Below are 24,970 nucleotides of genomic sequence, written 5' to 3'. Positions count from 1 at the left end.
GCTAACTTCTGCTCACTCCAGGAAGTTGTTGATTTGGTTTATGCAATATTCGGAAGTGATGCGTGCATCGTGAATTGAAGTGGACGTATGCAGTTAAGGTGGAAATGTCAGTTGATGCCATTTTAAAATTAGTAAGATTTTTTATCATCATTTACCAACAGTAGACTATATATAAATATGCAATTTTAAAATTAGTAAGAATTGTTATAATCATTTACCAACAGTAGACTATATATACATATTTGTATATTTATTCATTTTTCATAGGCCTACTTTAGTTTTCATTGGTTTAACAAGAAACCGTAATGCCTTGAGTTCTATATAGCATAGGCCTATATGTCCCTCAATAATATATCGAAAACTATTATATGAGTGTACATGCGCACACTAGTGTGTGTGGAGACAGAAAATATGTTGAAAGTAAACCCAGCCAGAGCTCCATGCCTGCTGGGAGACTCGGGTTTTATTGAGGTAGCCTATGTTCCCGCGCTCCCTAGCTCATTTCCACCACTACTGCTTTTAATTACACGACGCTTGTATCAGGTCCCTTGTATGACGGGGCGCTTCGGCTGTTTATGGGCCTTTTCCACACAAACCGGTGTTGCTGTCTGACACACTGCTACAGATGCCTTCCGTCTGTCACCGTGCCACGAGGAGGAGGAGGAAGAGGAGGAGGGAGGGGAGCGGTAACGAGACGTACTAAGAAGATTAGCCACATTTATTAGCTAGAGGCGCGTTAGGCTTCCAGAGAGGGAGGGCGGGACACCTAGTAACACAGAGAACCGCTCATGGACACCATTCCACAGGTGTATAGGGCCTATTTACCGAGGAGCGGCAACTGAGAGCTGGTCCAGATCTAGTGATGGTTTGTCGCACCGTAAACCTGAGGGAAATGGCTAGGACACCGACTACATACTGGCACCGGATACACATTTGGCGAATCTGACAATCCAAAGTTTCTCAGAGTAGGGGTAGCCTACTCTCAGGAGGAGGCGATATGAAAACGAGACCCGCGGGAATCGGTAACGCCAATGCCGACTGGATGGGCTCGCTTAACCCCGCTCTCACGGCGATGCCCCTCAAGCACCTCGCGGTGCCCGGTGAGTGCGTCTTACGCTATTGTTAAAAGTGATTTGTAGAGGAGTGTGGGCCTGTTAGCGGCTAAGGGGATCCCCGCTGGCACAGGATGCTAAAGCTTGCAACGTTTATCTCAATGAAATGGCACCTACATACTGTATGTAGCTACTCCAATATTTAATTATCGTGAGGTGTGTGTCTTTGTCTCTCTCTTAATATTTCTCTTTCTCTCTCTGTGTGTGTGTGTGTGTGTGTGTGTGTGTGTTTTGTTTACTTTGAGTATGTCTAATGACTTGAGGTTAATCTTTCATTACCTTGATGTGACCTGTTTTTTTGTGTGTGAGACAAATAGAGAGAGAGAGAGAGAGAGCGATAGAAAGAAAGCTAAAGAGAGAAAGAGAGAGAAGAGTGTCTCAGCCGATAGAGAGAGAGGAGTTACACACTTACACCTACAAACAGCCTGATCCAAGCTCAAGCCAGGCTCTTCAACACAACTCTGTAGTCCAACGTTCTCTGTCCTACCCTTCCACTCATCTCTTCTCCTCATCTATTCCCCTCATCTCTTCCCTCATCCCTTCTCATCTCTTCCCCTCATCTCTTCCCCTCATCTTTTCCCCTCATCTCTCCCCCTCATCTATTCCCCTCATCTTTTCCCCTCATCTCTTCCCTCATCTCTTCCCTCATCTTTTCCCCTCATCTCTTCCCTCATCTCTTCCCTCATCTTTTCCCCTCATCTCTTCCCTCATCTCTTCCCTCATCTCTTCCCCTCATCTCTTTCCCTCATCTCTTCTTCTCCTCATCTCCCCTCCACCTCTCTTTCTCCTCCCTCCTCCTTCCCACTCTTCCGTTCTGCCCACACCAGGGTCACATGACTCCTTCAGTTTCTGGGTGGATGAGCATGCTCCAGTGGGCCCAGACCAGATGGCCATCGTCCAGTACCTGGCTACTGTCTTCCGCCTCATGGCCAAGAAGGTCATGAAGAAGTGGTCCATGACTCAGGTGGGGCTCCACAGTGGTTCAGGGAAGTTCATAGTGGTTCAGGGAGGTTCATAGTGGTTCAGAGTGAACAGTAAATAAATAGATGGTTGGAATCATTATAAAGGGGTAGTTTACATTCACTTACAGTAATATAGTTTGATATTTTACCCAAGAAGCAGGTTTTGAGATGCCTTCAGCTTAATTAATCCAGTATAAACAGGAAGCTGCTGGTGTCTGCCCCTGATGTTGCTGCTGTTAGAACTTGACCTTCAGAGAGCAGCTGGAAGCAGGGATCCGCTATTTCGACCTGCGAGTTTCCTCCAAGCCTGGAGAGACCGGAACCGAGATCTACTTCATCCATGGCCTGTTCGGCCACAAGGTGAGCCTGGGGGTGTGTGCTGGGACCAGTGTTGGGTAAGTTACTTCAAATAGTAATTACTAATTATTATTACTAATTACTTCATCAATATTGTAGTTAAATTACTTTTGTAATTACTCTGTCTGAAAAGTAATTTAATTACTCAATAAGTAATGTAATGCATTACTTCTTACAATCCCTAAAAACCTTGACTGGATAGACAACAGAAAAGAAAGTCTTTCAATAATTGAATACAAGTCAAACTTGGAACAGTTTAGCCTTTTAGCTTTTTAAAACATAGCCTACTAATACTTAACATTTTAGTAACACGCGTAGCCTTCTTTCATCTTTAGTTACCAAACAATATGTGCATAACACAAAAGCTTAACTTTAAGTTAAACATGACATCACAGGATTCTACAGTACGCAGCAGTAGCATCTCTTCCTGCAATCTAGTTTGCAATATATATTTTTTAAGCTCACCTTCAGACACTTTCTACACTGGCGATGTAAAATCAAGTTTTGCCTGCTTAAGAGGTGTTGCTGAGGTGTTATCTGTCGATGCCAGAGTCAATTCCTAGTCTGTGCAAACTTTCATGATGAACATGGATCACTCAAAACTGTTCGTCAATAATGCCTTGTGAGGTGCTTCAGTAGGTTACTTGTGCTAGCCACAGCCGCATATCGTTTTTTCTCCCCAGGACAGAGCTGGCACTTTACATTAATGTTCTTGTTAACCTGTGACAATAAGGTAAAGTACTTGAAATATTTCCATTTGGTAAAACAGCTAGAGCTACTTGCTGCAGCCAAGTCCAAAATCTTCCACTTCAAACAGCTAGAGCCCTCGCTTATGCAGCAAACACTCACGTCTCCCGTGCAACTGCACTACAGCTAACGATTTTAAAGAGGCAGCGTTCACTTTTACCCTAAAACGATACATTTAGATTTTAATTTAATATTGATTTATACAGAACTGTTTGACTCATTTACAGTATGTAACGCAAGTACATTACAAGTAACTGTAATTAAATTACCTAAAAATGAACAATAATCCCTTACTTTACTTTTTCAGTGGATAAGTAATTTAATTACAGTAACGCGTTGCTTAGTAACGCCCAACACTGGCTGGGACTGGCTTTGACTTCTGTCAGAGCGACCTTACACACTGCATGGTGGCTGCTTATTGTGCTCCAGCCTCATCTCAATGGTACTTTGATATTTATTTACCTTCCTGACAACCCTGCCCCCAAACACATACATTCACCCCCAACCCAGGTGCGAGACAGCCTGCTGGAGATGAACTCGTTCCTGTCTTCCCACAATAAGGAGGTTGTGTTCCTGGACTTCAACCACCACTACGCCATGGGTCCGGAGCACCACTCTTACCTCATCAGCATGTTGCAGGAGGTGTTCGGCTCCAAGCTCTGCGGCTCCACCCCCGTGGACAACATCACTCTCGACTTCCTGTGGGCCAGAGAGTACCAGGTCATCCTGGGTCAGGGGCTGTGGGGGTCAAAGTGTAATCTGGGCAATCCACCTTGAGGGGGGACTGGTGTGTATGTGTGTGAGTGAGTGTGTGTGTGAGAGAGGGGACCGGTTGCATCTTAGTGGAAGATGGTTAAGAGATTAGAGGATGGTCAGGAGTGGAGAAATCTGCCCTACACTGTAGTGTGCATGCATGCATGTGGATGACTGTGTGTTCTAGGTGTGTACACTGTAGTGTGCATGCATGCATGTGGATGACTGTGTGTTCTAGGTGTGTACACTGTAGTGTGTATGCATGCATGTGGATGACTGTGTGTTCTAGGTGTGTACACTGTAGTGTGTATGCATGCATGTGGATGACTGGGTGTTCTAGGTGTGTACACTGTAGTGTGTATGCATGCATGTGGATGACTGGGTGTTCTAGGTGTGTGTGCGTGTAATCCAGAGATGGCAAAAGTACACACATCCTTCACTCAAGTAGAAGTACATATACTCATGTTTCAAAAGACTGGTAAAAGTTGAAGGACTGACTCCACACTTTCACTCAAGTTAAACCAAAGAAGTATGGGCTCTAACATATACTTAAGTATAAAGTAGCCATTACTACGCCTGTTTTAGTGTCACGCTGGTATCTGGACCTCACATCATATTAATACATTAATACAATAAGACATTACGATAAGAATTAGCCTGACGTTGTCACACATAATTCTAGTCAGAATATGAGTCTGAAACCGCTCTGTTGGGCTGTGAGTATGGGGCGTGTTTCAATCGAACCCAGAAAAAAATGCCTCTTCACTCAATTGGATAGACCTACAACCAATCAGAGCAACGTAATATGTTGTTTGTTGAAAACAAATTCAACCCAAGCGCTCTTTGGTGACGTGGTTGATTACGTTACTGTTGATCATCTGATCATCAAAACTAGCAACCCCAGACACAACTTCCCGACCAAATTTTTATTATGGGCGAAGCTAAATTGGGCTGGCAGCCAGGCTAAGACACTATACACATGCAGCACATTTGCCATGAATCCTTTTTGACACCAACAATATCAAACATCTCCCTCATTATGGCCATGGGTGATCAGGAATGTCTCTGTTCTCAGTCATGTCGACATCGCTGACTCCATCTCATCCATAACATACCTTTTTATCAAAACATTTTTTTCACACAGTAAAAGGAGAGAACAGAGAAGTTTAAAACAGAGTAGATGAAAGAAAAACTGAGCACAATAGAGTATAGTAGAGTCATCATCAAGTACTCATTAATGATGCAAACTAATATTTGTGAAACTTTTAAGTGTAGGTGTGGACCCTGACTGTACTACACACTGAGTCCTCATAAACATGACCCCATTAACCACACAGTCCTCCCGTCTATTGATCTGTTCTTACTTTCTCTTTTTCTCTCTCTCTCCATCTTTCTCTTTCTTTCTCTCTCGCTTCCTCTCACTGTCTTTCTGTGTGTGTGCATGTATGTGTGTGTGTACGTGCTTTTGTAAGTGTGTGTTTGTGTGCATGGGTATATGTGCATGTGTGTGTGACTCAGTAAGGTGATTTCCTGTTCCTGTGACCCTAATCTGAGGCCAGATTATCCAACAGGACTGGCGGGTGAAAGAAAGGGAGTGAAGGAGAAAGGTGGAGGGGAGAGGAAGGGAGGAAGAGTGAGAGGGGAGGAGAGGGAGGAAGGGAGGGAGGAAGAGTGAGAGGGGAGGAGAGGGAGGAAGAGTGAGAGGGGAGGAGAGGGAGGAAGGAAGAGTGAGAGGGGAGGAGAGGGAGGAAGAGTGAGAGGGGAGGAGAGGGAGGAAGAGTGAGAGGGGAGGAGAGGGAGGAAGAGTGAGAGGGGAGGAGAGGGAGGAAGAGTGAGAGGAGAGGGAGGGAGGAAGAGTGAGAGGGGAGGAGAGGGAGGAAGAGTGAGAGGGGAGGAGAGGGAGGAAGAGTGAGAGGGGAGGAGAGGGAGGAAGGAAGAGTGAGAGGGGAGGAGAGGGAGGAAGGAAGAGTGAGAGGGGAGGAGAGGGAGGACTGTGAAAAACAGATGAACTTGGAGGAAGAGGTTGTGAAGTGCTGAAGAGAGACAGACAGGTTAGACTAACAGAGATAATAGATCTGTCCTCCCCTCTCTCTAGGTCCTGGTGTTCTACCATCATTCCTCCATGCAGGGCTGTCCTCTCCTGTGGCCTGGCAGCAGGATCCCTGCTCCCTGGGCCAACACCACCGATACCCGCAAGCTCACCCAGGTGTCTCTCTCACACACACACACACTCACACACAGACAGGTGGCCCTCTCACACACACACAAAGTGTGTCTGTCCTTGGCATGGGATCTAAGTATGTTTACTCCAACCACACACACACAAATACACACACTCACCAATGTTTCTGTCTCCCCTCTGTGGTCCCCAGTTCCTGGACAGCACCCTGGAGGAGAGGAGCCAACAGGGCTTCCATGTGTCCCAGGCCATCCTCACACCCCGGACCCAGACAGTGTTGCGGGGCCTGGCAAGGGGCCTAAGAAACCACCTGGTGGAAAGGTGGGGGTGGGCGAGTGAATGTGTGTGTGTGGGGTGGGTTAAGCATATGTATGTGTGTGAAGCGTGTGTATATGCGTGTGTGTGTGTGAGGTGGGGGAAGGGTGTGTGTGTAATGTGTATGTAGTGTATATGAGTGTGTATGTAGTGAGTATACTGTATGTAGTGTGTAAGTGTTTGTATAAGTGTGTATATAGTGTGTATAACTGTGTGTAATACGGTGAACTGCCAGCAGAGGGCTCTAATACTCAGATAAATCTTCATGAATTTCAAACAAAAGATTGTTGACCTCTCAACCGATTTTGTATCAGTTTCTAATCTAATTCTTTATAATCTAATCATGTTTTCTTTGTATAACTCTTATTATAAGCATGGTCACTGAGAAATGCATACTTTCTCACCTTTACCCTGAACCCTCAGAATACAAGGACACCTTGGAGGAGATAGAGTTAGGCAGTAAGAATAGAAATAAAAGCTAAAACTAGCAAGTGAGGAGATGGGGAAGTTCCACAAATGCTGTGTTTGCAGAGCCTCAGTGACATCAGTAAACTGCACTGGAGCATGTCAGTCTAACTGCACTGGAGCATGTCAGTCTAACTGCACTGGAGCATGTCAGTCTAACTGCACTGGAGCATGTCAGTCTAACTGCACTGGAGCATGTCAGTCTAACTGCACTGGATTATGTCAGTCTAACTGCACTGGAGCATGTTAGTCTAACTGCACTGGAGCATGTCAGTCTAACTGCACTGGAGCATGTCAGTCTAACTGCACTGGAGCATGTCAGTCTAACTGCACTGGAGCATGTCAGTCTAACTGCACTGGAGCATGTCAGTCTAACTGCACTGGATTATGTCAGTCTAACTGCTAGGGATGGAGATTTTAACTGATTTCACTATTCGAATAGTATCCGAAATTATTTTCGAATATCCGGATAATCTATTTTGTTAATGTGGTTCCGTTATGTAATTAGCCTGACGTGACGCAAAGCATACAGTAAACACATGAACCACCACACATTCTGGCAATAATTGGGACTGTTAAACTATTAGATTAAATAAGGGTTGAATAAAGAAAACAAATGAAAGATCAATTTATTAACATGACGAAAAGACAATGAACTTGAAAAAACGCTGCGTCTTCAGATGTAGGCTCTTAATTTGGCGAAGAAGCGATTAGCCCATTATTATGTGAAATAAAAAGTTGGCTACGTTCTTCCGGGTATGGCGAGGTGCTAGGAGGTCGCACATTTTAAGCTCTACTGCTGGAATGTAATTTAATCCTACAATACTAATCAAAATATTGTCAAAAGTCACGCAACACGTGTATAAGAGTATCCACAATTAAAATGTCAGGAAAAAATGTTAAAGACAAGGCAAAGAAAGAGAAAAAGAAAGCACGACAAGACGGCGAACATTTGGAGGTCGAGGAGGCTAGCAACATTCAGATTGACAATATGGCTAACGAGGATGACCTTGACGAAGCAGACGACGAAATATTAGATCCAGACAAGAATAGCAATCAAGATATCATGAAAGCCATATTGTCCTTGAAAAGTGGACTTTATAAAAAAATTGATGGAGTGCAAGCAACAATTGCGGATGTAAAAAAACAGATACAGGACTGCACAGGCCGCATAGAGCATGCCGAACAACGGATCTCTGATGCGGAAGATGACGTTAACGAGCTAACATCCAAAGTTAGCAAACTGGAAAGCACAGTCAAAAGCCTTGCTGACAAAGTTGATGATTTGGAATGCAGAAGTCGGCGAAACAACGTGAGATTGGTGGGGCTACCAGAGAAGACTGAGGGTCAGGATGCAACTAAATTTTTGGAGAAATGGATACCGGAGGCTCTGAACATGGAACCACGAGAGGGGTTGGTGGTGGAGCGGGCTCATAGAATAGGCGCTCCGCCAAGCAATGACTCTCGCACGGCTCATCCAAGGACTTTAATCATGAAGTTCTTGAACTTTAAAGACAGGGAGCGGGTACTGAAGGCAGCTAGAACCAAGGGACAGGTCTTGTACCAGAATAAGCCGGTTCGTTTTTATGTGGACCTCTCTGCTGGTGTGCACAGGATGCAGCGCGACTACGATGAGGTGCGAAAGAAGCTACGAGACAGGGGGATACACAAACACCGAATCATCTTTCCAGCCCGGCTTCTGGTAACACACAAAGAGAGATCCCACGCCTTTCAGACTCCGGCAGAGGTGGACCGTTTTATTCAATCCCTTTGAACTAAAGACTGAGTCGGGCTCGCCGCTGAAAGGTTCCGACAGGAAAGTAACACAGTAGCCTTACTAAATTTACTTTATTTTTTAGCCATTTCCACGAAATTATTATTGTTCCGTTTTTGTTTAGCCTATCCCTTTGACACGGACAGGACTGAGCATCACTTCTTTAGGCTGTTATGGCTAACATACGTTAAAATGTAACGTTACTCTTGTGGACATTGGATTTAAATTTGGATGAGAGACACTGTTTAAGCACCCAAACACTGGTAAGGTGAAGTGACATTTATCGTCAACTTGGGAGCACACATTGGACAGAGTTGACATTGGTTTAGCCCTATTGGACGTAGGCTACAACGCATCGTGGATTTTATGTGGCTAGGCTAAGAACTTTTTGCCCTTTTCTCCGCTCTCCAGCCTGCATGTGCGGGTTTCAGGTTTGTGTTAAATGTGTTCAGGCGGTTTTACTTTATAATATGTCTAGTGACCAGGCTACAGGTTGCAAATGTTGCATAGCTCAATGTTACATTACTTATGTTATGTGTGATTAGTATTCAGGAAAAATGAGAAAGCTAGTTAGAGCTTAAGAGAAGGAAGAAAAAGTTAGTAACTCGCTTTATCGTTAGCTTAAAGTGTGGGATGGGAGGGGAGGTTCAGAGCGCATGGACTTCAGGTTCGTATGGGGGTGGGGGTGGGGGCTTTTTGTTTTACGTTATTATTTGTTCTCTTATTTTCGGGTGTGGTTTGTCAATGTACTTTACCAAAATGGTTCCTAAGGATACATTAATACATATTGGATTTAATGTCGGATAGCTGTAAGATAAAATTTACATCGTGGAATTGTAGGGGTCTGAACAAACTTACAAAGGTGAAACAAGTAATGAGCAGGATAAAATCCTTGAAATCAAAAGTAATATTTTTACAAGAAACACATCTGTTGAGTGAGGATGTTTCCAAAATAACAAGAAGATGGCAGGGTCAAGTGTTGTCTGCTCCCTACACCACTCATGCTAGAGGGGTTATGATACTAATTCATAAATCTGTCCCATTACGGGTACAAAATATAGTTAAGGACTCTGCAGGTAGATATATTATGGTCCAGGGCAGGCTATTATCTGAAACCATAACTTTGATAAATGTCTATGGTCCCAATGAAGATGACCCTAAATTCTATGATAGTTTATTTCTGACTGCATCAAATCTCCCCGGACAATACATAATAGCTGGTGACTTTAATTGCACGTTAGACTCTTCAAGAGACAGGTCGACTGGTTTAGATGATACTCACAATAAGTCGAGAAAGGCGTTACACCATTTTATGAAGGAATTAAATCTGTTGGATATCTGGAGACATGGTAAACCAAATGCAGTAGAGTATTCCTGCTATTCTAGCACTTATAAAACTCACTCACGCATAGACTACTTTTTAGTTTCAGCACTACTTGTCTCCAAAATTGATGAATGTCATTATAGTAGTATAGTCCTCTCTGACCACGCAGCTGTATCCTTGACCTATGAAGATACTAAATTAGTGAATGATCCCCCAAAATGGCGTTTTCAACCGGGATGGCTTACGGATCCCACATTCGTAGATTTCTTAGATAAACAAATAGACCTGTATTTTGAATGTAACAAGTCCCAGACCTCTGCTAGTACAAGATGGGAGGCTTTCAAGGCCTTTATTAGGGGCCAGATCATTTCTTTCACTAGCTCAAAGAAAAAGGCTACACGACTTGAAATGAAGACATTAGATGAGGAAATTAAAAAGCTGGAAACAGAAATCTACTATAACAGACATATAGCTACGGATGTACACTCAAAACTGCTACTGCTTAGATCTCAGTACAATGAATTGGCAGCTAACAAAGCAGCTGCTGATTTAATGAGACTCAAACAGTCCTACTATGATCAGGGGGAAAAGCCCGGAAAACTTCTAGCATGGCGCATTAAACAACAACAAACAGAAAGATCTATTAATTGTATTGAAGCCCCAAGTGGTAGGACTTTAGAGGACCCGACAGAGATTAATGAGACCTTCAGAGTCTTCTATGAGAAATTATACAGCTCTGAGTGTTCTCCTAATCTGGACACGCAGACACAATTCTTAGACAACCTTGATATTCCCAAAATTTCGGAAGAAGAAAGTAGAGCATTAGATCAAAATGTAACTGTATTGGAAATTGCAGAAGCGATTGGCTGTATGAAGGCTGCTACATCGGCCGGCCCAGATGGCATCTCGATAGATATCTATAAAAAATTTCAAACCAAATTAATATCACCCCTTTTGGAGATGTTTCAGGAATCCTTTGAGAATGGTCTTCTCCCCACATCTATGAGGGGCGCCTTAATCACTTTACTTCCAAAACCAGGGAAAACAAATACAAAATGTGAAAATATGCGTCCAATTAGCCTTCTAAATTCAGACACAAAAATACTTTGTAAAATTTTAGCAAGAAGATTGGAGGATCTTCTACCTAGGGTGGTGGGGGAAGACCAAAATGGGTTTATTCAAGGGAGACAGGGTTTTCATAACGTCAGACGAGTGCTCAATATTTTATACAGTCAGAGAGAGGCCACAGACACGGCCTTACTTTCACTTGATGCAGAGAAGGCTTTTGATCGTGTTGAATGGCCCTATCTGTTTGAGGTGTTAAAACAATTTGGCTTTGGAGGTACATTCATCAAATGGGTTAGATTGCTTTGTACAGGGCTTACTGCAGAAGTTTTGACTAATAGTAAGGTTTCCAAACCTTTTAACATCTGTCGAAGTTGCCCGCAAGGGAGCCCTTTATCGCCATTGCTTTTTATCCTTGCAATTGAACCATTTGCTATAGCGGTGAGGTCACATAGCGATATTTATGGAATTCGAGAGGGTCATTTAGAACATAAGATAGCGCTCTTTGCCGATGATGTAATATTAATGATTAAAAATCTACATAGATCTATCCCAGCGCTCTTAAGTCTTATTGAAACATTTGGAAAAATATCCGGTTATAAAGTTAATTACTCAAAATCATCGATAATGCTACTTAATGAAACAGAGAGGAAAAATAGTCCTGTATATGCTTCTACTTTCAAGTCTACAGATAATTTTACATATTTGGGAATACAAATTGTCCCTGAGGTGAATAAGATTGCTCAGATAAACTATGACCCAATTCTGCAAGCTAGTATTTCTTCAATAGAGCGTTGGACATCCTTACCTATCTCAATGATTGGCAGGATTAATATTCTAAAAATGAATATACTCCCCAAATTTCTTTATTTGTTCCAGAATATCCCCCTACCCCCTCCCTCGTCCTTGTTCACAAGAATCATGAAACTGTTTACCAACTTTATTTGGCAAAATAAACGTCCCAGATTACGTCTATCTTTACTTTATCTACCATATGATCGAGGCGGCCTTAAATGCCCAAATATCCAATGGTATTACTGGGCAGCTCAACTGCGGTCGATCATGTTTTACTTCTCTTCCGGAAATCCCCCTGCTTGGATTGATTTGGAATCCTGCTCTGTTAAACCGAGTTTACCATTGCACCTGTACTTGTACTCAGCAGGCCGTAAATATCTGAAGAAAAATACAGACAACCCTATTATATTGAATATGATTGATGTTTGGTTCGACACTTGCAAATATTTGAATATAAATTTGTCCCATTCACGCTTCAGTCCTATTTGGGGTAATGCCAACTTTGAACCAGGGCTAAAGGATAGAGGATTTAAACTATGGGCTGAAAAGGGGTTAGGGAAAGTACAAGACATGTACAGGGAGGAGGATGAAGTGTTTATGTCTTTTGCGGAAATATCTACCAAATATGACATTCCAAATAATAACTTTTTCAGATATCTTCAGCTTAGGAGTTTTATATCTTCATCTCAAAACCATTCATTAGATATACCCACCATTTCTGCATTAGAAGTAGCAGTCACTAGACACTGTTATGGCAAAGGTTTAATTTCAACTCTGTATGACTTGTTTGTGTCTGGATCTATTGAATCATCAGAATCAAAACTGAGATTATGGAATGAAGATATAGAGGAGGAAATATCTTTAGAAGACTGGAGAGAGGCTTGTAAAGAGGCACAGAGGCAGTCAATCAGCAGCAACCTAAAACTCCTACAGTATAAATGGCTGATGCGTACATATATAACTCCTGTGAAATTGCATAAGTTTAATGATAATATTCCTGATACCTGTATTAAGTGTGGTGAGGCAAGGGGGACACTGTTTCACTGTATATGGGAATGTGGGAAAGTGAAAACCTTCTGGCAAGATGTTGTTAATATGATTGATCAAATTTTATCAAAGAAATTACCATTGAATCCCAAACTTTTTATTCTTGGTTTATATCCTACCATACCACTTCTACAAAGCAAAGAGTTCAGATTCATAGATATGTGTATATTACAAGCTAAACGTATAATTGCTCTTAATTGGAAAAGTGTTGATGGCCCAAGAATTGGTATGTGGGTTAAAGAAATGGCCTCAAACATGTCAATGGCAAAGATAACGTATATTGTTAGACGTAAACAAAATGTTTTTGATAATACCTGGGGACCTTTTAGGTACTTCTTAAGGCATAATACTAATGTTGGTAACTTGCTCCAGCAAGAACAGGCTCTGGGGGAGTAGGACAACTATCTGATTATGTACATTGACTAGTAGGAAAAACAACAACAAAAAACACCCATTATTCAATGTGTAAAATATGCTTTTATGTTTCTTTTTATTTTCTTTTTATTATCTGTCTTTAATTTAACATTTAGTTACACTATTATTATGGGTGGGGGAACAGGGTGAAAATGTTTGCTGTGTATTGCTCTGTTGTTATTCAATTTGATATAACTTGCAAACTGGAAAACAATAAATACATTGTTTAAAAAAAAAAAAAGTTGGCTACATTGGACTGAATTAAACACATTGGGTAGGCTATTCGCGATAAAAACGAAAGACACACGGAGAACTATTGCATATTAACTTGGATATTAACTTGGAACCGGAATCCTATAGGATACGGTGCGCCACCACACAATGCAAACATAAACAGCCGATTACGCTAGCTCTACATGGCTACTGGTAAGAAAATAAAAAAGCCACAACTGCGTTAGCCATACGCATTTTTATTCAGGAGAATTAGCATGTAAACAGGCTCAGGGGAGAGGCGAGTACGGAGTCGATTTACGAGCAGGCCGGCGTAGAAAAGACTGCAGGACCTGAGGTTGCTGCGAGGTACTGCTTAGCCAGGACACTATGCTTCTTGTAGCGCCAAATGAAATGAAAGGAGACTCGCAGCAGAAAACAGGCGTAGCCTACCTTTTTTGATGGTTTTCATCATTTTCTAACGTCACAACTATTAGAATTCACAACACGACGCGACGGTTTTTCAATAAAATGTTTTTTTAAATTAAACTACGCTCATAAGTATTCGAAAAAAGTATTTGAATACTAACTTACTTTAGGATATCCGGATATTCGATTAACCACGCCCATCCCTACTAACTGCACTGGAGGATGTTAGTCTAACAGAACTGGAGTATGTCAGTCTAACTGCACTGGAGCATGTCAGTCTAACTGCACTGGATTACGTCAGTCTAACTGCACTGGAGCATGTCAGTCTAACTGCACTGGAGCATGTCAGTCTAACTGCACTGGATTATGTCAGTCTAACTGCACTGGAGGATGTTAGTCTAACAGCACTGGAGTATGTCAGTCTAACTGCACTGGAGCATGTCAGTCTAATGGTACTGGAGCATGTTAGTCTAACTGCACTGGAGCATGTCAGTCTAACTGCACTGGAGCATGTCAGTCTAACTGCACTGGAGCATGTCAGTCTAACTGCACTGGAGCATGTTAGTCTAACTGCACTGGAGCATGTCAGTCTAACTGCACTGGAGCATGTCAGTCTAACTGCACTGGAGCATGTCAGTCTAACTGCACTGGAGCATGTCAGTCTAACTGCACTGGAGCATGTCAGTCTAACTGCACTGGAGCATGTCAGTCTAACTGCACTGGAGCATGTCAGTCTAACTGCACTGGAGCATGTCAGTCTAACTGCACTGGAGCATGTCAGTCTAACTGCACTGGATTATGTCAGTCTAACTGCTAGGGATGGAGATTTTAACTGATTTCACTATTCGAATAGTATCCGAAATTATTTTCGAATATCCGGATAATCTATTTTGTTAATGTGGTTCCGTTATGTAATTAGCCTGACGTGACGCAAAGCATACAGTAAACACATGAACCACCACACATTCTGGCAATAATTGGGACTGTTAAACTATTAGATTAAATAAGGGTTGAATAAAGAAAACAAATGAAAGATCAATTTATTAACATGACGAAAAGACAATGAACTTGAAAAAACGCTGCGTCTTCAGATGTAGGCTCTTAATTTGGCGAAGAAGCGATTAGCCCATTATTATGTGAAATAAAAAGTTGGCTACATTGGACTGAATTAAACACATTGGGTAGGCTATTCGCGATAAAAACGAAAGACACACGGAGAACTATTGCATATTAACTTGGATATTAACTTGGAACCGGAATCCTATAGGATACGGTGCGCCACCACACAATGCAAACATAAACAGCCGATTACGCTAGCTCTACATGGCTACTGGTAAGAAAATAAAAAAGCCACAACTGCGTTAGCCATACGCATTTTTATTCAGGAGAATTAGCATGTAAACAGGCTCAGGGGAGAGGCGAGTACGGAGTCGATTTACGAGCAGGCCGGCGTAGAAAAGACTGCAGGACCTGAGGTTGCTGCGAGGTACTGCTTAGCCAGGACACTATGCTTCTTGTAGCGCCAAATGAAATGAAAGGAGACTCGCAGCAGAAAACAGGCGTAGCCTACCTTTTTTGATGGTTTTCATCATTTTCTAACGTCACAACTATTAGAATTCACAACACGACGCGACGGTTTTTCAATAAAATGTTTTTTAAAATTAAACTACGCTCATAAGTATTCGAAAAAAGTATTTGAATACTAACTTACTTTAGGATATCCGGATATTCGATTAACCACGCCCATCCCTACTAACTGCACTGGAGGATGTTAGTCTAACAGAACTGGAGTATGTCAGTCTAACTGCACTGGAGCATGTCAGTCTAACTGCACTGGATTACGTCAGTCTAACTGCACTGGAGCATGTCAGTCTAACTGCACTGGAGCATGTCAGTCTAACTGCACTGGATTATGTCAGTCTAACTGCACTGGAGGATGTTAGTCTAACAGCACTGGAGTATGTCAGTCTAACTGCACTGGAGCATGTCAGTCTAATGGTACTGGAGCATGTTAGTCTAACTGCACTGGAGCATGTCAGTCTAACTGCACTGGAGCATGTCAGTCTAACTGCACTGGAGCATGTCAGTCTAACTGCACTGGAGCATGTTAGTCTAACTGCACTGGAGCATGTCAGTCTAACTGCACTGGAGCATGTCAGTCTAACTGCACTGGAGCATGTCAGTCTAACTGCACTGGAGCATGTCAGTCTAACTGCACTGGAGCATGTCAGTCTAACTTGACCCTCCTGCAGCGTGTCTCCATGGAGACAGTGGTCTGGGAGGAAGTCTCCTAATTTAGCGTTTCCGAGGAAACAAGATAGTTTATTATCTCAAGATAAACATTCTTCCTTCCTGCATCAGTTCTGTCTGCAGCTGAGGTTAGAATCAGAATCAGAAGGGATTTCATTTGCCATGAATGTTTGCACAAACAAGGAATTTACTTTGGCAGGAAGGTGCATACATTAAACAATGCAGGAATCTTGAAGCTTAAATATGTGGTCTAATTATACAAAAGGAGCAAAGTCTAGCTAATACTAAAGGAATTTAGAATAAAAAATTAAATATAAGTAGCCATAATTACAATCTAACCTAAAAATACAGATTCGAATTCTTCCATTACACCTTGTTAAAGTGGCCAACAGCGGATCTTGATGGACCGCAGGTTAGTGGAGAGTTTGGGAACAGTGGGCCAAGCTGGACTGGAACTGTCACTGTCACAAACACCCAGACTGTCTCTTACCTTCAAATCTCCCTTCTCTCCTCCTCTCCCCATCCTCCTCCTTCTCTCCTCCTCCTTCTCCTCCTCCTCCTCTCCCCATCCTCCTCCTCCTCCTTCTCTCCTCCTCCTCCTCTCCCCATCCTCCTCCTCCTTCTCCCCCCCAGGAACCTCCCCACCATTATGTCGTGGGTGGAGGCCCAGAGACCAGGTGTGGGTGGAGTCAACATCATCACTTCAGACTTTGTGGAGCTGCTGGACTTCTCCAACAGGGTCATCATTCTGAACAGGCTGCTACTGGCTGAGCAGGCCCGCAAACCCTGCTGACCCCTGAACTCTAATCCTTTTGACCCCTAACCCACCTGACCTCTGACACACCTGACCCCTGCCCTGTAACTCTCCTGACCTTTAACCCACCTGACCTCTACCCTTTGATTCTCTGACCATGAACCTGCAAGACGTTTGGTGCACATGCTTTAGATAAAAGTGTTAAAGGAGCAGAGATCAAATCTGTGTCCTCTCCAGATTCCTCACCTCCATCCAATATGGCAGCTGCACTATGGGTCACATGACCCAGGGACTCTGATCATGTGACAGACTGGCTCATGTCAACATGCACACATCGCTGGTGTCACTTCTTCATCGGTACGTTTTAATGCAGTGATGCTATAAAAATATGAGCTGTATAAGAAATGACAGAAGGTGTCATCTTCATTTGTTATAACTTGTAAAGAGTATAAAAGTAGAATCTTAGAGATGTGTGTCTGTGTGTGCATGTGTGTGTGTGTGTATATGTGTGTTGCATGTGGCTTGCGCTGGCTGGATTGTGGTTGTCTACTGTACATTCCTGTGATCCTTGTTGGAAACAAGAGGAAAATAATTATTGAAGGAAGAGAGAGAGACGGAGGAGAGAGAGGAGGAGGAGAGAGGAGGAGTGAGGAGAGAGAGAGAAAGGAGGAGAGAGAGGAGGAGTGAGGAGAGGAGGAGGATAGCGGAGGGAGGAGGAGAACAGAGAGAGGATGGGGAGAGAGAGGAGTGAGGAGAAAGAGATGGAGGAGAGAGAGGAGTGAGGAGAGAGAGAGGAGAGGAGTGAGGAGAAAGAGAGAGCGGAGGAGGAGGGAGGAGAGAGGAGAAAGAGAGAGGAGGAGGAGAAAGGAGGAGGAGAAAGGAGGAGAGAGAGCATAAGAGAAAGAGAGATGGAGGAGAGAGGAAAGGAGTAGAAAGGGGAGGAGGAGAGAGGAGTTGGAGAAGAGGAAGAAAGAGGAGAGATGGCATCATCACTGCTGCTCTATCACCCCTGCCTTAGAGTGGAATGTTTTCTTTTCATTTTTCTGTTCCTCCCTCCCTCCACTAGTGTGAGTATGTGTGTTCCAGCCAGACCTGTTGGAGAGAAATAGCTCAGATGGAGAGACAGGGTCAGCCACGGTCCTTGCCTCTGTCTCTCTAACACACACACACACACTATAGATCCACCGGGCTCCCCTGGTTTCCAGGGAGAGTTTTAACATGTCAACTCAAGCTTTCTCCAGGGGATGCATGGCTGTGTGTGTGCGTTTCAATGGTTATGTGTGTGTGTGTGTGCGTACGACCCATGGTAAGGCTAATGGACTTGTGATAGAATAGAATATCTTTCTTGTCATTGTACACTGGACAACGACATTGGAGACAATCCTCCTCGGGTGCACTTAATGAATACACAAGTTTATAAAATAAGATCAAATGTAAAAAGATTATAAACTCACACATCCATGCACAGTTCCCAAAAAATTGCACATAAAGTTACAATATTGCAATAAAAGATTGTATGTACAGCAGCATTTGACTTGGAGACGAAGAGACCACAAACATCTATTATTGTAATTTACATTTCTTTAGTGTTTAACTTTTAAAAGCTCTTATTTTTTTCATGAAAAGACCTCTTTCAAAACAGCCTCCATAGAATCACTCAGAAATTCCGGAATTTGTTCTGGAATGCTGTCCAACATTCCACCACCATCACAGTCTCGGGTCTGATGTCATGAGAGAGGCTGGTCCAACAACATGGGCAGCCAGGATGGTTCCAAAACAGCAGGACACAGTCAGGGCTAACGGGATGGATATCTCAGTGGTAGTTTACACATCAAGAGGTTCCAGATTCAAATCCCACCCCTCCACTAAGCGTTGTTGGTTAAAACTGTCTGGCTTTATACACAAAGATGTCATCATCATTAAATCATGGAAAATCATGAAACCAAAGGGAATCGAACCTGGGACCAAGATGGCAGCCTTGTGATTTAAACTGTAACTAAACTCCTGAACATCTTTCTGGAGTTTGAACCCTGAGATCAGATTAAGCACCGCTAGACTCAACCATCCTGGTCTTGATTCATCTGACAAATCTTTGCTAAAGTGTTATTTTGGATAATCTGGTGTTAAATATGGCTCTTTGGCCCTTACTGGCAATTACCTAGTGATTCAGTTAGCTAGTAGCTCAGCTGTACAAGTAATTTATCGGGGGTCAGATTCTTAAGCTTGGAGCAAAATGGAGTCCAGCCTTCTCGCTTCTGCAGGGATGTGCTCTTCTGTAGCTGTGATATCCAGTTCTCCAGCACCAGATGATGATGTTGATCTACCAACAAGTTAGCTGAAACTTAAACTAGTCAGTTTTGTTTCCCCTGTTTTTGCGCTAGTATGTGCTGGGACTAAAAGATTAATAAAGCAATAAACCATGAAAGGGGGATGGAATGACGATCATCATTTCTGTTGAGCAATTGATGCCTTTCAGTATCTGAACAATTGGATTGGAAAACACCAATCATAGCGCGGATAGCCGGTCACATGACCCCCATGACAAGTCTTCAGACAGATGTTGAAGGATAGCTAACTAGCTAGCCACAGTGAGAAACGTCACGATGCGTGTGTTCTAACAAGGCTTGCACAATAAAACAAGCTGGAATGTGGCGGCCTTTCTAAGGTTTCAAATGTTCAAATTCGAACTTCAGTCAACCCTTACAAAAAGAAGTATACTTCAAGTTTAATTTGTAAGTATACTTAAGTATAAAAAGTATATTATTATCATGGCACTTAAAGTATACTAGCAGTGTACTTATTTATATACTATTTTTGAACAAAGTAAACTGAATTGGCCCACTTTTTAGGTCATTTAGTACACTATAAAGTACGCTTATAGTGTATTTGAGGTTTACTTTTGAATATTGTAAAGTAGCTTGTGTAGTGCACTTTCAGTTCATGAAGTAAACTTCCTAAAGTACTTCATAGTATACCTTGGAATACTCTAAAGTAACATGTGTAGTGCACTTTCACTTTATTTATTTTTACAGCGGGTACAAAATGCTGCTGCTAGACTATTGACTAAAACAAGAAAGTTTGATCATATAACATCTACTCTTATCTCTTTACACTGGCTCCCTATCCAAGCCAGAGCTGATTTCAAAGTTTTACTACTAACTTACAAATCTCTGCAAGGATTGGCACCACTGTACCTCTCCGGTCTCCTTGCACCCTATTGCCCCGCAAGGACTCTAAGATCTATACTGTGTATACACTCATTACGTAAAATCCAGCTCTTCTGATCAAACATAAGTCATTTAACTCATGATTACAATGGTGAGCACAACATTGAAAATGACCACGCAACAAAACACTACATTCTAAGCAGACACATTTAAAAACGAAATTCATGAAGTCATTTGTATTTCGAAAAAACAGCAAACTTCAGCAATTTTTTACACTATTTACCACCTTGCATCATGGGAATTGACCGGCCAATGAGCCACACTATCTTCATTTTTTCACGTCGTTATTTTGTTCTTCAGTCAGTTTGACAGTATAACCTTCAAAATGCAACCCTTTTGTCTGCTTCTTTCTCAAATAACTTTTTCTATTAATACTCCAATTTATAATTATAAGAGTATAGGGCTTCAAAATGTTTTCAAAAAGATTGAATGTGCAATGCATAATAGATTTTCATAGACATGAATAATTAGAATGTACAAGGTGGATCTAAAATGTTTTACCTGTTATGTACTTTAAAAGTATTTTGACTGTTTTTGCTGTGTAATAATATAAAACGTACATCCTACTCCAGAAGAAATGTAAAACCATTTACTGTTTCTAAGCATACTTCTTAAAAGTATATAAAAAGTGAACTATTTTCAAAGCATACTTAAAAGTATATCAAAAGTGAACTATTTTCTAAGTATACTTTTTAAAAGTATATTAAAAGTGGACTAAAAGTGTACTATCCATATTTTAGTATACTTATAGTATACTTTCATATAATTCTTTTTTGTAAAGGAAGGCCGTGGGTCTGGTGAGCAGGTAGTGGATTACGCACTTTTGATACTCCAAACTTGAAAGAATATAATAAATGTATTTGGCTCCAAAAAGGTGAACACAAAGTAGTTGTAAATTCATACAATGAAGCAAAGTTAAAGATAGTAAACTAAAAAAAGTTAAGATGGTACCGAAAAGTGGTCAAAAAAACGTATCTGTTAAGCGCCTTTAGACCCAACATTTGGCTACCAAGTCATCTACCCAATGAGCTGTCCAGGTGCTGCAATTATAACGTTCAAGGTAATGACCAATTTACCAATTATTCTATAGTCCAATCAAATGATAGTCCAATATGCAAATACAGAAACAATATGCAAATATAGAAATAATATGCAAATATAGAAACAACATAATCACATAACACGTAACACAACCAAAGTAACCCAAGGCAAGTGCAAAACTGTACAGTCGGACTAAAATGTCCAAAACGGCTACAACATGGAATGTTCACTGCTTTCAGTGCAGTCCGACTCAGTGAACAAGAAGTCTTCAGTCACTTTGCTACTTGCATAGCTAACTACACCTGACAAAAGAAAGAGCATACAGTTAAACAAGTTACAATTAAACAACATGAAACCCAAAAAGTGCAAGAGTGTACCTGTAGTAGAAAAATCAACAGTAAAATATTTCACAGTGAGTACAAAAGTTTAAATCCGTTATGACTAACCAACAAGAGCAACAAGTCTCTCGATAAGAGTCATTGTGATCCTGGAGGAAACTAACATCAGGTCCAGCCAAGCATTCCTAAGTGCCGTTGAACTCCCGGAACAAGTGCGTCTTGAGCCTTTTCTTGAAGGTGGGGAGACAGTCAGTTTCCCCGATGGAGGTGGGGAGCTGATTCAAATTTTTTGGGGACAGGGAAAGGAGAAGAGCTTGTGTTGGGACCAGGCGCTCTTGAGCGGTGGGACCACCAGACGGTTGTCAGAAGAAGACCGTAGGTGGCGGGTGGGGGTGTAGGGCTGCAGAAGAGACTTGATGTAGTCGGGTGCAGTCCCGTTCACCGCTCGGAAGGTCAGTACCAGAGTCTTGAATCTGATACGGGCCGTGATGGTAAGCCAGTGGAGGGAGATGAGGAGCGGGGTAACATGGGAGCGTCTGGGTAGATTGAAGACCAGACGGGCCACTGCGTTCTGAATCACCTGGAGAGGGCGGGTTGCGCATGCTGGGAGACCTGCGAGCAGTGATTTGCAGTAGTCCAACTTTGAGAGGAAAAGTGGTTGGACTAGCAGCTGGGTGGAATGCTCAGACAGGTATCTCCTGATCTTCCGGATGTTGTTGAATCTACAAGACTGGGAGACCGCAGCAATGTGGGCAGTGAGGGAAAGCTTGTCATCCATGGTCACCCCAAGGTTCCTGGCCGAGGATCAAGGGGTCACCGCAGCCGATCCCAGGGTGATTGAGCGATCGTGGAAGATGGAGGGTTTGGCCGGGATGATGAGGAGTTCTGTTATGGCGAGGTTCAGCTGGAGGTGGTGCATCGGTCATCCAGGCGGAGATGTCTGTGAGGCAGGCCTCGATCCTAGCTGAGATCCCCGGAACAGGCCAAGGTGATAATGTATTATATGTATACTGTACGTAAGGGATAATGCCCGATGAGGTGTCCAATATCACCCGATAATGGACAATGCGGAGGTGTGTGCGTCGGACGGTTGCTTCCGCATAAATCAAGTTATACCATGGTCTGGGTGAATACTCGATTCTGATGGCTGCAGGGGTGTCCGTTATCAGGTGATATATGGACATCTACTAAGTAGTTCCAGCAAAACTGTTTGTTCACCGTTCTAAATTATTGCGCTGGCTACATAGTATGAGCCTTTACAAAGTGTCTGAAATAACTTAAGTAACCATAACAGGGACTGAGTCAAATCCTAGCATGTAATTAGCTAGCTCTACAACAATGAGTGACTTCAATATTCCTTTTAACCTATTCGGAAATTTAAACTTTTCTGAATTTACTGTCAGTGTCACGTAACCGCTCATCTCACATTTCATTCCCTATTCATCTCGCTAGTCAATCCTACTTAGGGTTAGGGTAGCCTACTTCAGACAGGCTGCGGCCAACACAAGTACTGTAGCCTAGTACTAGTATATGGCCGATACTATCCGTGAAAATCTTGATTTGGATTTTGGGACAGCCAAACGAAAGCCGGTGTTGGTTCTCTGAGCTGAGCAGAATAGAAATATCAGAGTTGGCTAACGTTGAAAAACATAAGATTTCTAGTACAAAACGCCTGAAAACATAAATTAATGTTTGTAAAAAAAAATTGGGCAAATGACCATGCTATAAGCGGGATAATGCCCTTTGAGGTTTACTTTATCAACTGATGTGGAGGCGTCAACGGTCGTTCAGGTGAGCTAGAATGTGCCCTAACAGTAGGGGAGACTGGGGATGGTTTTTCTTCAGCACCTTAAACTACATTTTTTTTTGCTATACGTCTGAAACTTTTAGGCAAAGTACCCATATTTGTCTACTACAAATGGCAACAATTTAAATTTTCTTCAACTATATCACAGACTTGTGAGATGAGGACAAATACAAGGTGGTCCTTTGTTACAACCAACCCCACTACCAGGGTAGGTTGTAACACATATTGGGGTGAGTTGTAACAGGTAGACAAAATGCACAAAAACCAAGTGATATGCCACAACAACAGTTTTATTTTAAATGAATGGCTGCAACAATAAAATGTGTGAATATGGGGAATGTATGTGCATATTGTGTGTTTGTGCATGCACACGTGTGCGTTGGTGTGTGCATGTCTGTACGTACACATTCATATGTATATATCTGATGTTTTTTGTTTTAAAAACACGTGTTACCACCATCCCCGCCACGGTCACCCATTGTTTAGCTAGCTGTATTAGCATGGTGCTTTGAAATTAGCAGGAGGTTGATACACCATTCTTTACTAGAGATAGTACAGTTAGACCTAATATAACTCATACAACATTATCTACAACGGTAGTTTAATCAGGAGAGACCTGGGATGAGTGAAAGATGTTTATTACAGAATGATAAATGGAGCTTAGACCCCGGGGAATTATAGATCAACGGGCGCCTGCCCAGCATCCGAAGAAGAATCCGTTGCCTGACAGAACTTGCACTATGCTTCAGAAGTATTGAACAAAAAATATATTTTTTTTTTCTTACCTCAGAATAACATTTTCTGCTGTAGCTTCAGGAGAGATCGCAACACTGACTGAAAAACCTCCATGTGGGATCGTAAAGGAAACCTGAGGAAACTGAAACTGTCACATGACTCCTATCTTATCCCTGATTCATGGAATTGGTAGTGTTACAGCCCTCTCCGTGTTACAACCATACCCAGTCTCCCCTGGGCTAGCTGCTATCCTGTTACTAACAGTGTTAGCTAGTTGTCCAAAGCACAGGATCTACCAGATATAGTATCATATCCAAGTTCCTTCTGGCTACCTCTAGGTATGAACAAACAAATTACTTTCTAGACAACAGTTCAATTTGAAGTGCATCAAACTGTATTTCCAGGAAGCTTGTAATATTAGCCAGTAAAAAAAAAAAAATACATTTGAAACTTATTTATGTTTTGGGGGGCATATTTTCAGTTAGCAGATGGTACTGTTTGAATCCTGATCCCAGCTGAGATATTGCCAGAGTGACAACATTGTTGTTTGAATCAGCTCTTTTAATTATGAATAAAAAGCAATATGAGTAAACGATTAAACGATTAAAAATAACAGGACCATTTTCACATAGGATTGCCTTTTTTCTTAGTTTTTAATGCAACAGTAGGCTGTTTGAGGTTCCCACATTACCAATAGCTACCTTCCATGAAGGAAAACACGAGAAACCTGTTTCATTCGACACTTTAACTCTTTGTATTTTTAAGTGTATATAATCAGCAATCTTCAATAGTAAGTATGCATGTTTCTACATATCGGCTGAAAAAAAAGTACGCCTATGAAAACTTTTCTTTCTCCAAATGTTTGGATGT

At 42.1% G+C, this 24,970-nt stretch overlaps 1 protein-coding gene across 1 annotated transcript; it reads left to right on the top strand.

Annotated features, from left to right (window-relative positions):
- Nucleotides 1-16: 16 nt before the first annotated feature.
- plcxd2 (phosphatidylinositol-specific phospholipase C, X domain containing 2) lies at nucleotides 17-17,414 on the top strand. The gene is made up of 7 exons (XM_084703336.1): nucleotides 17-1,100; nucleotides 1,940-2,076; nucleotides 2,315-2,434; nucleotides 3,689-3,898; nucleotides 6,027-6,137; nucleotides 6,304-6,431; nucleotides 16,832-17,414. Exons 1-7 carry the CDS (start codon nucleotides 998-1,000, stop codon nucleotides 16,989-16,991), a joined length of 969 nt encoding a protein of 322 aa, XP_084559462.1. The 5' UTR covers nucleotides 17-997; the 3' UTR covers nucleotides 16,992-17,414.
- Nucleotides 17,415-24,970: the final 7,556 nt, after the last annotated feature.

This window comes from Hypomesus nipponensis, chromosome 8 (genome assembly GCF_054491055.1).
Source record: "Hypomesus nipponensis isolate SF chromosome 8, ASM5449105v1, whole genome shotgun sequence".
NCBI classification, from domain to species: Eukaryota; Metazoa; Chordata; class Actinopteri; order Osmeriformes; family Osmeridae; genus Hypomesus; species Hypomesus nipponensis.
This window is presented reverse-complemented; position numbering and strand designations above follow the sequence as displayed.